The 13,995-nt window shown below is 43.7% G+C and overlaps 1 protein-coding gene across 2 annotated transcripts in view; it reads right to left on the minus strand.

Moving 5' to 3' along the window:
* The window catches only part of LOC137417425 (chitin synthase chs-2-like), a 212,861-nt gene that overhangs the window by 155,160 nt on the left and 43,706 nt on the right, over positions 1-13,995 (minus strand). The window contains exons 2-3 of one of the 2 annotated variants that reach the window (XM_078785804.1): positions 11,904-12,033; positions 5,035-5,214 (exon numbers count right to left, since the gene is read on the minus strand). The exons of the other annotated variant lie outside the window; for it this stretch is intronic. Coding sequence (XP_078641930.1) covers positions 5,035-5,214; positions 11,904-12,033 — 310 coding nt within the window. The remainder of the gene's footprint in view (positions 1-5,034; positions 5,215-11,903; positions 12,034-13,995) is intronic. 2 annotated transcript variants of the gene reach the window in all.

Below are 13,995 nucleotides of genomic sequence, written 5' to 3' on the forward strand. Positions count from 1 at the left end.
ATCACAGTACTGAATACCTGTCAAATTGCCATTAATGATCTCCAGGTGGGTTCTGTGATGTGTGGTGATCACGTTTATGACATTCATTTTCAAAAAGATGTGGCATCACATTTATGACAGTCATCATTAAAAATGTTTTTCACAGCTGGGATGGTTTACCGAATTGTGCTGCGTTGCAATTCGCTCAGTACCACGTGCAGCAATGTCACGTGACTCAGTACACACACATGGCAATTTGTGCGTGTAGTGCACAGCACGCACATACATGCAATTCCCGGATATTCATCGGTAAACTGGGGAACTTGTCAAGGCACATGTTGGCTGACACATATTACTCGGGTAGATGTCAGTATCATCTTACTATAATTCACCAAATGTCCGTCTGTCCGTTCGAAGGTACCGCAAAAACGGCTGAACCGATCGCAACGATATTTTGGGTGGGTATTCCTGGGACCCCTGGGAGTAAAATAGGCTATATTGTTTTTCCAATTTTCCAGTTTTTCCAAACACGATGGAATAATATTTACCGATCTGAACAGTGATGTGGCTTTTGTTGAAATTCTACAAATACTGTTTATTCTACGTACCAGGAGAGAGTAGATCGACTCCTGACGAACTCTTCCTATATAAACGTGCGGCTCCGAAGTAACACGGCAGCGTGTGCAAAGCGACTGAGAAACAGGTGTAGCGGCCGCTTCTGTGTTACAGATTCGGAGCGCACTCTTCACACATAAACGTGCGACTGAGAAAGACGTGTAGCGGCTGCTTCCGTTTTGCAGAATTCAATCTTTTTTCAAAATGGGCGCCATGTACTGTTTAGATTTTGATGATTTGCTTGTGATATGATTCAACAGATGTTTATATGAATCGTTTAAAATAAAATAAAAAGCCTTCAATTTCTGATATTTTGCCTTTTCATTTGGGCCTCCCAATGGAAACCCTGCCCATAGGGCGGGTACCGTTGCTAGTTTGTAGAATTTTGTATTGTGCACAGGAACTTTTTTCCTCATGGACTCTCTCAGATTGACATCAGAAGTCTTCCTCCAAACACCACATCCATTGGGCATTGTTCAGACCATGAAGGCTTACTTCATGTATGAGATGCATCAAGCAATCATAGACATGCTTGAGGACAATGGTGATCACCTGACAGCAAACGAGGTTGCAAAGAAAATGAATATGCCTGATGCCGTGCACATGTTGGCTGGAGCCTGGTCCAAGGTCTCTTCAGAGACCATCGACAGTTGTTGGAAAAAAAAGATTCAAACCACAAGAGGAAGAGCCTGCCACAGCTGAGGAAGAGCTGGATGCAGCCAATGTTGATCTTCTTCCTGGAATAGTTGCAGAAGAGTTCCAAGCTTGGGTTGCCATTGATAATGAAATTCTGGTGACACTTGAAGATGATGAAGAGGAAGATGAAGCAGCCTTGGAAGAAATTGTGTCTGAAATCAATGATTTGAATGCATCGGATCAAAATTCTGATGATGCTACTGCTGAAGAGGATAATGAAGAAATTGAAGGCACTCCTTCAAATGCTGAAATGCAGGCTTGTCTTCACCATCTGCAAATCGGTCTTAAGAGGCACGGATTTGACAATATTGGTGGGTTTAAAAATTTCAAGGTGTCATTGTAGGGGATTTGTAGGGGATATTGAATCCCTGCTTGAGAGAATGCCAACCCCCGCCCCACCATCAGGGTCGTCTCTCAAACTCACAATCCCATGAGATATGCGGAAAGGACGACCCAAAACCAATTATCTTCTTTTTGATTCGTATATAAACATTAAAAGTAAATAATGACCTCTGCCAAAGTTCAAACGACGTGGGTTTAATCTCTACATGAGAGAATTCCACATAGCTATTTGGGTGGTGTATAAGCTAACAGATCGCTGTCTCCATCGATCTTGCCAAGGCCGTAACACCTATCGGCTCAAAATCCTTTTAACTGTTGACTTGGTAGTTTTTACAATGAAGGAAACACGTATCGGGAGTACATACGACATAGCGATTGTGAATGTGACAGCTCTGAGGCGTCTTTCGCTTCGCATCGCAGTGACGGCGAGCACCAACATGGCGGCTGTAAGATTAAAATCTGGCTTCAAGCCCCAACACCATCCAAAGCCTTCAACCAGACATATTAACACGCTCCTCCCCCTTCATTCCCGTTCTTCAAAGCAAAGCGGTAAAAATTGTTGTATCGCCATTCTAGCCGGCGTTGTGAATGAACGCGTACGTATTATGTTGAAAAGCCAGATTTTGCTGGATCCCTTGAGAATTTCGAAGCTTTGACGCACCAAATCGCTCAATGGAGGCCGCCATCTTGCGGATGCGGAAGTATGCATTTTCATTACATTCATTCATCGCATTCATTCATTTATTCATTCATTTAATGATCAATGCACTCATTCTTACACTCATTAAACGTTCATTAAACATTAAACGTTCATTAAACGATTACGAAAATAAAAACGAAAAACATTACGAAATTACGTTTACACCATCACATCAAACACTACCGTGAACATAAACATCGTCACAACATCGTCACAATGAAAACATCGTCACAAACGTTACGTTACGTAATCCAAACCGTGAACACATCGAATATTGGAGAGCCGATTGCCCAAACGATTTGTTTTCTCTGGAACGTGTTTCTGGGCGGGTACCGTTTCAGATAAACCGGTAAAATGCCTCCAAAATGGAAATCCTCATTAACCCTCTGGAGTCTACTCTGGGCGGTAATTGCGCGGTAAATTTGAATGCGGTTAGAGCCGATAAATTCGGCTTGTAGACATTTCGGCGCATGCGTGAAGCCGATAGAATCGGCTTGTAGACTCCAGAGGATTAACGAAAACGTCCAAGGAAGCTGTTGCAAGAAAGAAGGCTAGGCTAGACGAGGAATATCTGAAGCAGGAACAAGGACATAGCACAGCTGCACACCAGTCTCGGAGGCAGTCCGAGGAATACAAATCTGGTGAACAAGAACGTAACACAGCTGCACACCAGTCTCGGAGGCAGTCCCAGGAATACAAATCTGGTGAACAAGAACGTAACACAGCTGCACACCAGTCTCGGAGGCAGTCCGAGGAATACAAATCTGGTGAACAAGGACGTGACACAGCTGCACACCAGTCTTGGAGGCAGTCCCAGGAATACAGATCTGGTGAACAAGGACGTGACACAGCTGCACACCAGTCTCGGAGGCAGTCCGAGGAATACAAATCTGGTGAACAAGGACGTCACACAGCTGCACACCAGTCTCGGAGGCAGTCCCAGGAATACAGATCTGGTGAACAAGGACGTGACACAGCTGCACACCAGTCTCGGAGGCAGTCCCAGGAATACAGATCTGGTGAACAAGAACGTAACACAGCTGCACACCAGTCTCGGAGGCAGTCCGAGGAATACAAATCTGGTGAACAAGGACGTCACACAGCTGCACACCAGTCTCGGAGGCAGTCCCAGGAATACAGATCTGGTGAACAAGGACGTGACACAGCTGCACACCAGTCTCGGAGGCAGTCCCAGGAATACAGATCTGGTGAACAAGGACGTAACACAGCTGCACACCAGTCTCGGAGGCAGTCCCAGGAATACAGATCTGGTGAACAAGGACCTGACGCAGCTGCACACCAGTCTCGGAGGCAGTCCGAGGAATACAGATCTGGTGAACAAGGACGTAACACAGCTGCACACCAGTCTCGGAGGCAGTCCGAGGAATACAGATCTGCTGAACAAGATCGTAACACAGCTGCACACCAGAGCGCTAGGAAAGTCCAGCTTAAAGTGGCTCTAACGCAAAAGAGGAGGATTGGAGCAGTGTTTGATGTCCAGCACATTGAGAAGCTGACTATCCAGCAATGCAGCAAGATCACAAGCTGCCAAGTCTGTATGATACAGAACGTAAGTGCCCCTTCTGCAAGGCCCACTGCTGGAATGACGAACGACCTGGATTCTGCTGTGAGAAGGGAAAAATTGCAATCAATCTGCTCAAGAACTACCCTGAAGATTTCAAAGTTCTGTTCGACCGAAAGGAGTTTATTCAGAAGATACGCCAGTTCAACAATGCCTTGGCCATGGCATCGATCGGAATCAAGGAGCACTTCATGTCAGGATTCAGCCCCATGGTGAAGCTTCAAGGTAAAGTCTACCTCCGAATTGAAGCCCCTCCCTTAGGGCGGGTACCGTTGCTACTATATGTAAATATATATATACAGTACATACAGTATATAAAAGAAGGGAAGACGACTCATTTTGTTGCCATCTGTCAGCACGTAATTGATAGCCATTGGTTCGGGTAGCATTGCGGCGGAAGGTTAGTTGCCGACGTCAATGATCTGTCAACACCCTGGCCTGAGATGGATCAATACGTAGTTGAGATGGAGGTTTGCCGCTGAGTGGGGGTTACCTGTAAAACTCTGGACCCTGCAGGAAGCGCTCTCTTGCACTCCACTCTCATCTCTTCCTCCCTCGATTCAATAGAGTCTATTGGGACTCTTAGTCTCTGGTTGCGAATCCCTTCTCTGCCGCATCTTAACGATGACTCTGGACCTTTGTCTGGATCCCGCTCCCGCGCTGCACCAAATGAGTTCCTCAATAGCTTGGTGATCTTCACCCCATGCCTTTCCCCCACTTGCCTGGTTTTTCGTGTGTGTGTGTGTGTGTGTGTTGGTGATTTGTATTGGCATGATTTTCTAATACTCTTTTTATTTATTTCTCAAGTAATTCATTGCCTCTTGTTGCTGCCAGTTTGTCACAATGACAATTGCGTTTGATTGGGATACTTGGAAGTCTAAATTCAAGGCAATTTTGGTTTATAACTGACACGGTAACATACCCTGCTTCATCACAGGCCAAACTCCACTGCTTGGTAAAGGCTAATGAAAACGTGATAGTTCAGCTATCCTTGAAGCATCCACTTCAGCATGATGGTAGGTAGATACGTGGGTGTAGTTGTGTACTGTTAGAAGGTTTCCAAAGGGACGACAAAATTCTTAAAAGATTTTTAAAAGTCAATTAATGTTGATGTAAATACCTTGGCAATGGTTGCATTCTCGGATTTTGATTTATTACTAAAGGCCATTTTCCATGAGCTTTTCAGGATTGAAATCACGTTTGGAATGATTAAAAGGAAGCTCAAATTCCAGAGAATAAACAGTCGCTCTCCTGGCTGAGTAGTCTCCTTTGCAAACATTTCAAGAGAGAGCAGGCAGAGCTGTGGAGTTGAAACAAAGATGGGGGGGTGGGGAGCGGCAAATAAAACTCGTATTCTTCACATCCACATCTTTATCTTAATATTTTTTATTTCCCTGATCTGCTACTCTCCCTCTCCACTCATATTTTATATAATTTGTGCAGCTCTCCCTTTATGATATCCCAACTATTACTACCAAAGCCAAGTAAAATCACTCCTTCAATATTTGGGCTGCTAACGTTATGCACCATTGGTTGTTTCATGTACTTTGTCTTACTTGTGTATTTGCAGCTGAACAACAGTTGACCTCTAGGATTTAAATATTATCTGAGTCGTGAAAAGCATAAAATAGTGCATTCATGACTTTCCTAACCCTTTTATGGATATTGGTAGCCATTACAAGTACCCCATCCAAAGAGTTTCTTTTGGTCTTCGCAATACTTTTGGCTAATAAGGAGTTGGATAAAAATATATTTGTGATATTACAAATGTAGTCCATGGGACAAGTGCAGAAATTTTACTTGTCGTTATCACATGGGGTGGCAAAGCCTCAGTGGGTTTTTTGGAAAGGTCTTTGGATAGGGGACATATTTTGATGTGATGAGCATTACACAATGACAGCCCTATAAGAGTTTTGGGGCAAAAAAAACACCTTTTTTCAATTCCAATTTAAAAAAATTGGATTTCATCGATAAATATTTATTTGAGGGTGGTATATGGTTTGAATTAAATATCTGCAATTTTTCTGAGTGAATTCCATGCATTTTAAACCATGGAATTGCCATTTTGGGTCAAAAACTACATTTAAAAATCATTTTTGAAACAATTTGAAATAACTCAAAAAATCGAATTATTGAATCACTGTGTATTGTAGTTCATAGGACACCAAATGCTAGAAGTATATCACAATCAATATGCCATGGAGCAAAAATACTACCAATTAGTATATAGACTGATAAACTCTTCTGATTGATGAACGTTTTCTCTTGTATTTTTCAGGATGAGGCTTGTTAACAATGGAAGGTGAAAGTAGTCGACTGCGTACAGACTGCGTGAAACACTGCACTGAGGACGATTCTAAATTAGTATGACCACAAAACCTAGATTTATGACAGAGTTTGTTGAGGGCAGCAGAAACCAAAAATTATGACCATTTTGAACATCGCAAAGGACCTGCCAGAGGGGGAAACCACATTCGTGCAATACCATTGTAAATATCGCAGAACATTGACCCGTAAAAGGCTTCTCAATGAAACAACTACCAAAGGAGCCAACAAAGAGGACTTTGATGATCATGAACACTCTTGATAGGGTTCAAACAAGGCAGGAGGCAAGTTCATCGAGAGTCTATGAGGCGAAGTGTATCTTTTGCCATAAGGTTAACAAACACCTTAAGGGACAGAACTCCAAGGAACATCTGGTTCAATGCACTCAGCTACGCGCTGATGCCACAGTCAGACAAGCTGCTGGAAGAATGATGGACTGGGGGATGCTTGCTATTGTAAGCAGGGACCTTGTGGCAGCTGAAGGCCATTATCCATTACCATGCTACTGTGTGTAAGCGAAAGAGGAGTCTGCGTCAGCCAGTTGTGATGGCCTGGAATGCATTAGAAAGAATGATGACGCTATCTACCAGGCAGCAGAGAACGTAAGGAATGAACTATTTTCGATGCCTGAAGTGATACGCATGATCGATCTCACTAGCATTTCTTCAATGAACATGCATGGCGTCCACGAGGTTAAAGACTCAACCAAAAAGCACATTCGACATAACTCGGAGTGTGAGTTTGGGGACTCGCTTCATATTGTTCAGGATAGCAGTGGCAAACTGTTGGTACACCCCGACCATCTGACAAGGGGATCAACTGGTCTGTGACAATATGAAGCTGAAGAAGGAGTTAAAGGCAATCCGTTCATCTGAAACGGATCCAATGTCAATGGTGACACAAAAGCTGCTCTTTGTATGCGTACAGACATCAAGACCATGATGTGACGGGGGAATGGCCTCTGCAACCATCACAACTCATTGTGGAATCAGCAAACCTAACTGCTGCAGTGAAACACATTTTGTATAATTTTTGAGATATAATTTAAAAAATCTAGTTATACCCCAAAATGTACTTATGATTAGCAGAACTTGTTTCTAAATATTTTATATATTTTGGAGCATGCGGTGTCCAATTAAATACCCCTCTAGTTATACCTCTAGTTATACCCTCTCACCCCTCCTCCTCAAAGCGGCCTCCCCGCTTCTTCCCCCTTCCAACTTTCACCTTCATCTTCCTCAACCTTCTGCCTCACTCTTCCCCCTCCTCAAATAACACCTCACTGCGCCTCACCCAAACACCATCAAACCTTTTGTCCGCCCCATTCTTCCCTTTCTCCAAGCTATTCTGTAATCTCTGACACACCTGCAACAGCTCTCCTTACCTCTTCCTCCTCTTCCACATCCTGCCCTACCGTTCCCCCCCCCCCCCCCTTCCTCCTTCATGATGTCTCTGATTCCTTGGTATCTCTCCCAGGTTACTCCCTCCTCCGGTATGATAGACCTGAGCCTCGTCCTGGAGGTGGGGTTGCTATCTTTATAAAAAAAACTCTCTTCCTCACTCGCCCTGCACTGCCCTCTCTCCACCTCACCCCCAGGAATACCTTTGGCTACGGCTTCCCCTTCGCTCCCACCTTTTGTTCATATGCGTGTTGTACCGTCCACCAAACAGTGATGACTCCATCTACATCTCGCTGTCTGATAATATGGACCAACTTCTATCTACCCATCCCAACTCTCTCTTCCTCATATGTGGTGATTTCAACTGTCACCATGCCAGTTGGCTGGGGGTGGGTACCTCTCTCACCAGCCATGGCTCTTCAGCAAAGGACTTCTGTGACTCACTGGGACTGACACAATCTGTCAATTTCCCAACCCGGATCTCAGTCAACGGAGAATCTTCTCTTCTGGACTTGGTTATGACTAACTTCCCTGAAAATGTCTGCTGCTCTTCTTCTGCTCCAATCGGCTCTTCTGATCATGTGCTTGGTAAAGTGGACATCTCTCTGACCATTTTCAGAGAGCCTCCTCAGCATCGACGAGTCTGGCATTTCACTCAGGCCAACTGGCACGGTCTTCAAGCAGCCATCAATCATCTGGACTGGTCTCCCATCTCTACTGCCTCTGACATCAACTCATCCTGGGAATTCTTCCAAAGTAAATTGCTCTCTCTCATGCACAGATTTATCCCTTCTCGTCTTCAGTTGTCATACCCTTCCTCCCGTCCATGGTACACGGAATCTTGTGGTGAGGCTATTGCCCAGAAACAACTTGCTTTCGTCGCCTGGAAAGCAAATCCAACGGAAGGAAATTTCATTTCCTTTCACAAAGCCCGAAACAAGTGTGTGTCCACCCTCAGGAGAGCCAGGAAACAATATCTCTCCGTCCTCAGGACCGAACTCTCTTATCTGTCTCCCTCTTCCAAATCCTGGTGGCGTCTGGTGAAATCTGTTTCTGGTGTTTGTTCCCCCTCCATCCCCTCCCTCACCTTAAATGGCCACACGGCTGACTCCGCACGTGAAAAAGCTGAATGCCTCAACTCTGTGTTTGCCTCTAAATCTTGTGTCCCAAACCCATCCCTCTCTGTACCCACCGTACCCAGTCGTACCCAGCTGCTCCTGGACTCTGTGTCCTTTCCTCCTGACAAGGTGGAAAAGTTTCTGTTAACCCTCGACTCTGATTCTGCAACTGGACCTGACGGCATCAGCCCACGGGTCTTAAAATCATGTTCTTCCGCTCTTTCACTCCCCCTCTCTGTTCTCTTCACCCTCTCTTTTGCTCAAGGTCATCTTCCATCTGCTTTGAAATCTGCCAACATCACCGCTTTGCACAAAAAAGGTGCAAAAACAGATCCCAGCAACTACAGACCAATCAGCCTTCTCCCAATTATCAGCAAAGTCATGGAATCCATCATTGCTTCAGATATGAAATCTTTCCTCTTCTCCAATGGCTTGATCTCTGATCATCAATTTGGTTTCAGACCTGGACACTCCACTCTGGACATGCTGCTTCTGCTTTCTCAACAATGGATGGAGGTCCTCAATGCCAAACAGGAAATTAGAGCAGTCTCCCTTGACATATCACGTGCCTTCGATACGGTCTGGCACCCCGCTCTGCTCACCAAACTCTCCTCTTTTGGTATCCATGGAAATCTCCACGCATGGCTGGCGGACTTCCTCTCTAGTCGTAGTCAACGTGTGGCCCTGAATGGGTTTCTCTCATCTCCTCTTCCTGTTCAGGCTGGAGTTCCCCAAGGCAGTGTTCTGGGCCCTGTGCTTTTTCTGGTCTTCATCAATGATCTCTCTGACTCTCTTGAAAATCCTCTCTATCTCTTTGCTGACGACTCTTCTCTCTGTCGCTCCATTCTTCATCCCTCAGATCGGCAGTCTGCAGCCTCCTCACTCTCTGCAGACCTTGACAAAATCACAGACTGGGCAAACAAGTGGAACATGTCTTTCAATCCTGACAAATCTCACACTCTTACGATGTCTCTCCGAAAAGACCGACTGGACAACCCTCCCATCCACTTTCTGAATAATCCTCTCCAAGAAGTTCTGTCACTCAAGCTTTTGGGTCTCACTATCTGCCATGATCTTTCCTGGAAAAACCACATTTCAAATCTGGCCTCCAAAGCCAGTCGCCGACTGGGCATCCTCCGTTATGCGAAGTCCTTCCTTGGCACACCTGAGCTCCTCACCACATACAAGGCTTTCATCTGCAGCTCAATAGAATACTGCTCTCCTCTCTGGGCTGGTGCTCCTGCCTCACACCTAGCTCGCCTTCACGCTGTTGAAACCAAAGCATTCAGAATCATTGGAATCTCCCGCGATGAAGCTAACTCCAAGGGCCTCTCACTCACTCACCGCAGGCAGGTTGGTGGTCTTTCCGTCTTCTACCGACTCCTCTCTGGCCTTGCCCCCCCCAGCTCTCTCTGGGCTCTGTCCCGCAAATATTCCTACAGGTCGCACAAGATCTGCCTGCAACCCTCTTTTGGTTAAACTGCCAAAATCAAGACTCTCTGCTCACCTTCACTCCTTCATTCCTCTTTTCTCCCACCTCTGGAACAAACTCCCTCACTCTCTTCAATCCCACTCCACCCTCCAGGTCTTTAAAACAGCTGTTCACCACCATCTCTTATCTTCCCCCATCCAAAACCTTGATCTTTTCTACCCCCGCTAATTTCACCCCAATTCCACTTTTTGAAATACCAACTTTTGTCCTGGAAGTCCTTGGTGTCCTTGTGCTTTATACTTCTCCCTCCCCCCTCCCCACCCCCCCCCCCTCTTTCCCACGCCTCCTCCCCCTGGGCCCTCTCCCATCCACACGTCTCCCTGCTCTCGGATGTTGTGTGTGTGTGCTTCCCCTTTTCTCCCCATCTTGTCTTCCGCTCCCTCTTTTTGTGTATTTTGTTTGTCTGGTCGATTTGTTTGTGAAGTTAATGTTAGCTCTTTCACGAGCCTCGATTCAGTATACAAAAATAAAAAAAATAAAAAATAAAAAAAACACAGAAAATGTTTGTTTCATATTTTGAGTGTATGTCTTAACTGACAACCTACTATGTACGTGTCTTCTATGTGTAATCTAAATTCTACAAATTGCACATCAAAAAACGAGGTATTTATTTAACCCAGATCCCGTAGAAACATTGGTACAAGCATTTAATTTCTTCACAAGAATGTATTGTACCATTATCAATCATATGCCATCGCCATTTTTGTACTACCATTAATATTTCTAATTTTAGAAAATGACTTTCAGTAACCACTTTTACCCAAAAACCGTCTTTTCACATCAAATCGATGTGTTCAAATGATTGTGATGTATTTCTAGTATTTGGTGCCCTATGACTTACCATACCTAGTCATTCAATCATTCCATTCTTTGAGTTATTTCAAATTATTTTAAAATTATTTTTAAAATGCAGTTTTTCACCCATAATGGCCATTTCCATGGCAACCATATGTCAAAATGCATGCAATTCACTCAGAAATTGACAGATAGTTAATTAAAACCATATACCACCCTCAAACTAGAGAGGTTCCAGGGAACCTGAACTCAAATGGTCTATATCAATATGGTTAGAATATGCATAATAGAACCACAAACTAGAAAGTTTATATGTAATAAAAATATATGACAAAAATTTATTTTTCAATATGGCCGCCCTGCCAGGCCCATTTTTGGGCGTGCGACGCCCAAATGCAATCCCAAACTAGTTTATGTCTTAAAGATGCTGCATAACAAGTTTCATCAAATCCAATCAATATTTGTGACTTTTAGAGCATAGACGTCGAATTGTTTACAGACGACAGACAGACAGACAGACAGACAGACAGACAGACAGACGACAGACGGACACTGGGTGTCGACAAAAACTCAGCTGGACATAGTTCAGTTGAGTTTATAAATTTTATTGATCAAATCCAATTTTTGAAAATTGGAATTAAAAAAACATGGTTTCCTTCAAAAACTCTTATTAAAGCTGCCATTGTGCAATGGTCAACACATCAAAATATGTTCCCTAGCCATAGACCTTTCCAAAAAAAACCCACTGAGGCTTTGCCACCCCAGGTGGTACCGATATCTGCTCTGGCCCATGGACTAATGTGCTACCCAGCCAAGCATTAACTTGGACACTTAGACACAAACATGATGTGTTGCTCACCATGCTAAGGGTACTGCTACCCAGAACCAACAAGAAGAGCATTCCGAGGATGATGACCCGAAAGAAAGCAATAAAACGTGATGAATGTTCGTCATCTTCAATATCCGTTTCTTTAACGCAATCATCCCAGCTGCATCCGACAGAAAACATGTAAAAATTAAATCACAATGATAATAATATAGTAATAAAATCAACAGTATTAATAAAGCCTTTTTCCATGCAAAGTATCACAAAACACTGCAACAACACACAACAACATGCATTTTAAGGCCATTTTCACTGCTAGAGCGGGGGTTAGCCTTGCGGTCCCAATGACAATGACATTTATTAAGTAAATAAGTAAATTACTAAATAAATAAATAAATAAATAAACCAAAAAGTAAATTGGTTTAAAAGTTTTTTTCAACCTTTGCCAAATTGAAAAGTTTTCAGTTCAAAGTTGAATTAAAAGCAGAGCCTTTGAAGAACAGATGTTTAGGTGCTAAGAGCTTCATAATTGTGGGAAATACTGAGGAGGCCTGATTCCAAATGACTTCAGCCAGGATTCTGGTGTTGTGAGAAGATAGGGATTTGTTGCGATAAGTGAATGAAAAGATGAATAACAGAAGGAATTTCCAGGTCAGGTCGGTCTTTTGGGATTGCCACTGGTAACATGTAACCTAGTGCTACCTGCCGCATGGTCAAGTTGTCTGCGACTAAACCGACATCCCTCACTGGCTTTGATAGTGGGGAGGGTGACTGTGACACCATGCCAGGACCAAAAACAACGCCTGGTAAAGGGCGGATGAGCGGAGCCAACGGCCATCCAGTAAGGAGATGGTGTCTCCTAAAAAAACACCCATTCGGTTGGGACCGGTTCAATGGAAAATCCCCATCGGTTGGCATCCATGGGAGGGGGAAATTCCTCTTTAGGAAATGCCCCGCTGAGTATGGTCAGAAAAGCAGTGGTTTTGTTTTGACGTCACTAGTACCCAGAGTATCTCGGGAAGTGATGGTAATGATGGCACTTCCCCCAAGCTCAGTGGATGTGTTTAGTGTTTGTCTTGTCAGTATGTTATTGTGTGTGTGTGTGTGTGTGTGTGTGTGTGTGTGTGTGTGTGTGTGTGTGTGTGTGTGTGTGTGTGTGTGTGTGTGTGTCAGCTCTATTACGAGCTTTAGCCCATGTATAAAAAGTGTCATAAAATTAATATGACAGGAGAATCAATACGTAGCTGAGACAAAATGAGGTACAATTGCACTTATTTGCATGGACAAGTCTAGCAGCTGTATTTTAAGACATCTAAAGTAAGTGAAGTAATTTTTGAGATAATAAGAGGAGAATTCCAGTTATCAACCTCTGACATCAGCATCAAATGAATAGGGTTTTTTTTTTGTGACACAACTAGTTTTGATTCGGTGTCCTGATGTAAAGATACATACCTAATTTTGCATAAGAGGAATGTACATTATTTTCAAAGTAAAGTTAGTAATCCATTTGACTACTCAAAACATGAATCAATGAGAACGGCACTCAGTAGAAAGCATACCTCCGCCTGGTTGGCCATATCACTCAATGTGGAAGAATCACTTAAAAAATTAAATAATTCTCATATCCGAATCCATATTCAGACCTTCACCAAAATCGAATCCATTCTTCCTTGTCACACACACAACCTGTCCACCAAGTTTCGTCCAAATCCATCTATAACTTTGTGAGATATCCCGCAATGTATAGCTTTTGGCCCTATCTCCCAATGGTGAAGAATCACTTAAAAAATTAAATAGTCCTCATATCCGAATCCATATTCAGATCTTCACCAAAATCGAATCCATTCTTCCTTGTCACACACACAACCTGTACACCAAGTTTCGTCCAAATCCATCTATAACTTTGTGAGATATCCCGCAATGTATAGCTTTTGGCCCTATCTCCCAATGGCGAAGAATCACTTAAAAAATTAAATAGTCCTCATATCCGAATCCATATTCAGATCTTCACCAAAATCGAATCTCTTTGTCCTTGTCAGACACCCAACCTGTCCACCAAGTTTTGTCCAAATCCGTCCACAACTTTTTGAGATATCCTGCTATGTATCGTTTTTGGCTCTATCTC

This window comes from Myxine glutinosa, chromosome 10 (genome assembly GCF_964187855.1).
Source record: "Myxine glutinosa chromosome 10, kmMyxGlut1.1, whole genome shotgun sequence".
NCBI classification, from domain to species: domain Eukaryota; kingdom Metazoa; phylum Chordata; class Myxini; order Myxiniformes; family Myxinidae; genus Myxine; species Myxine glutinosa.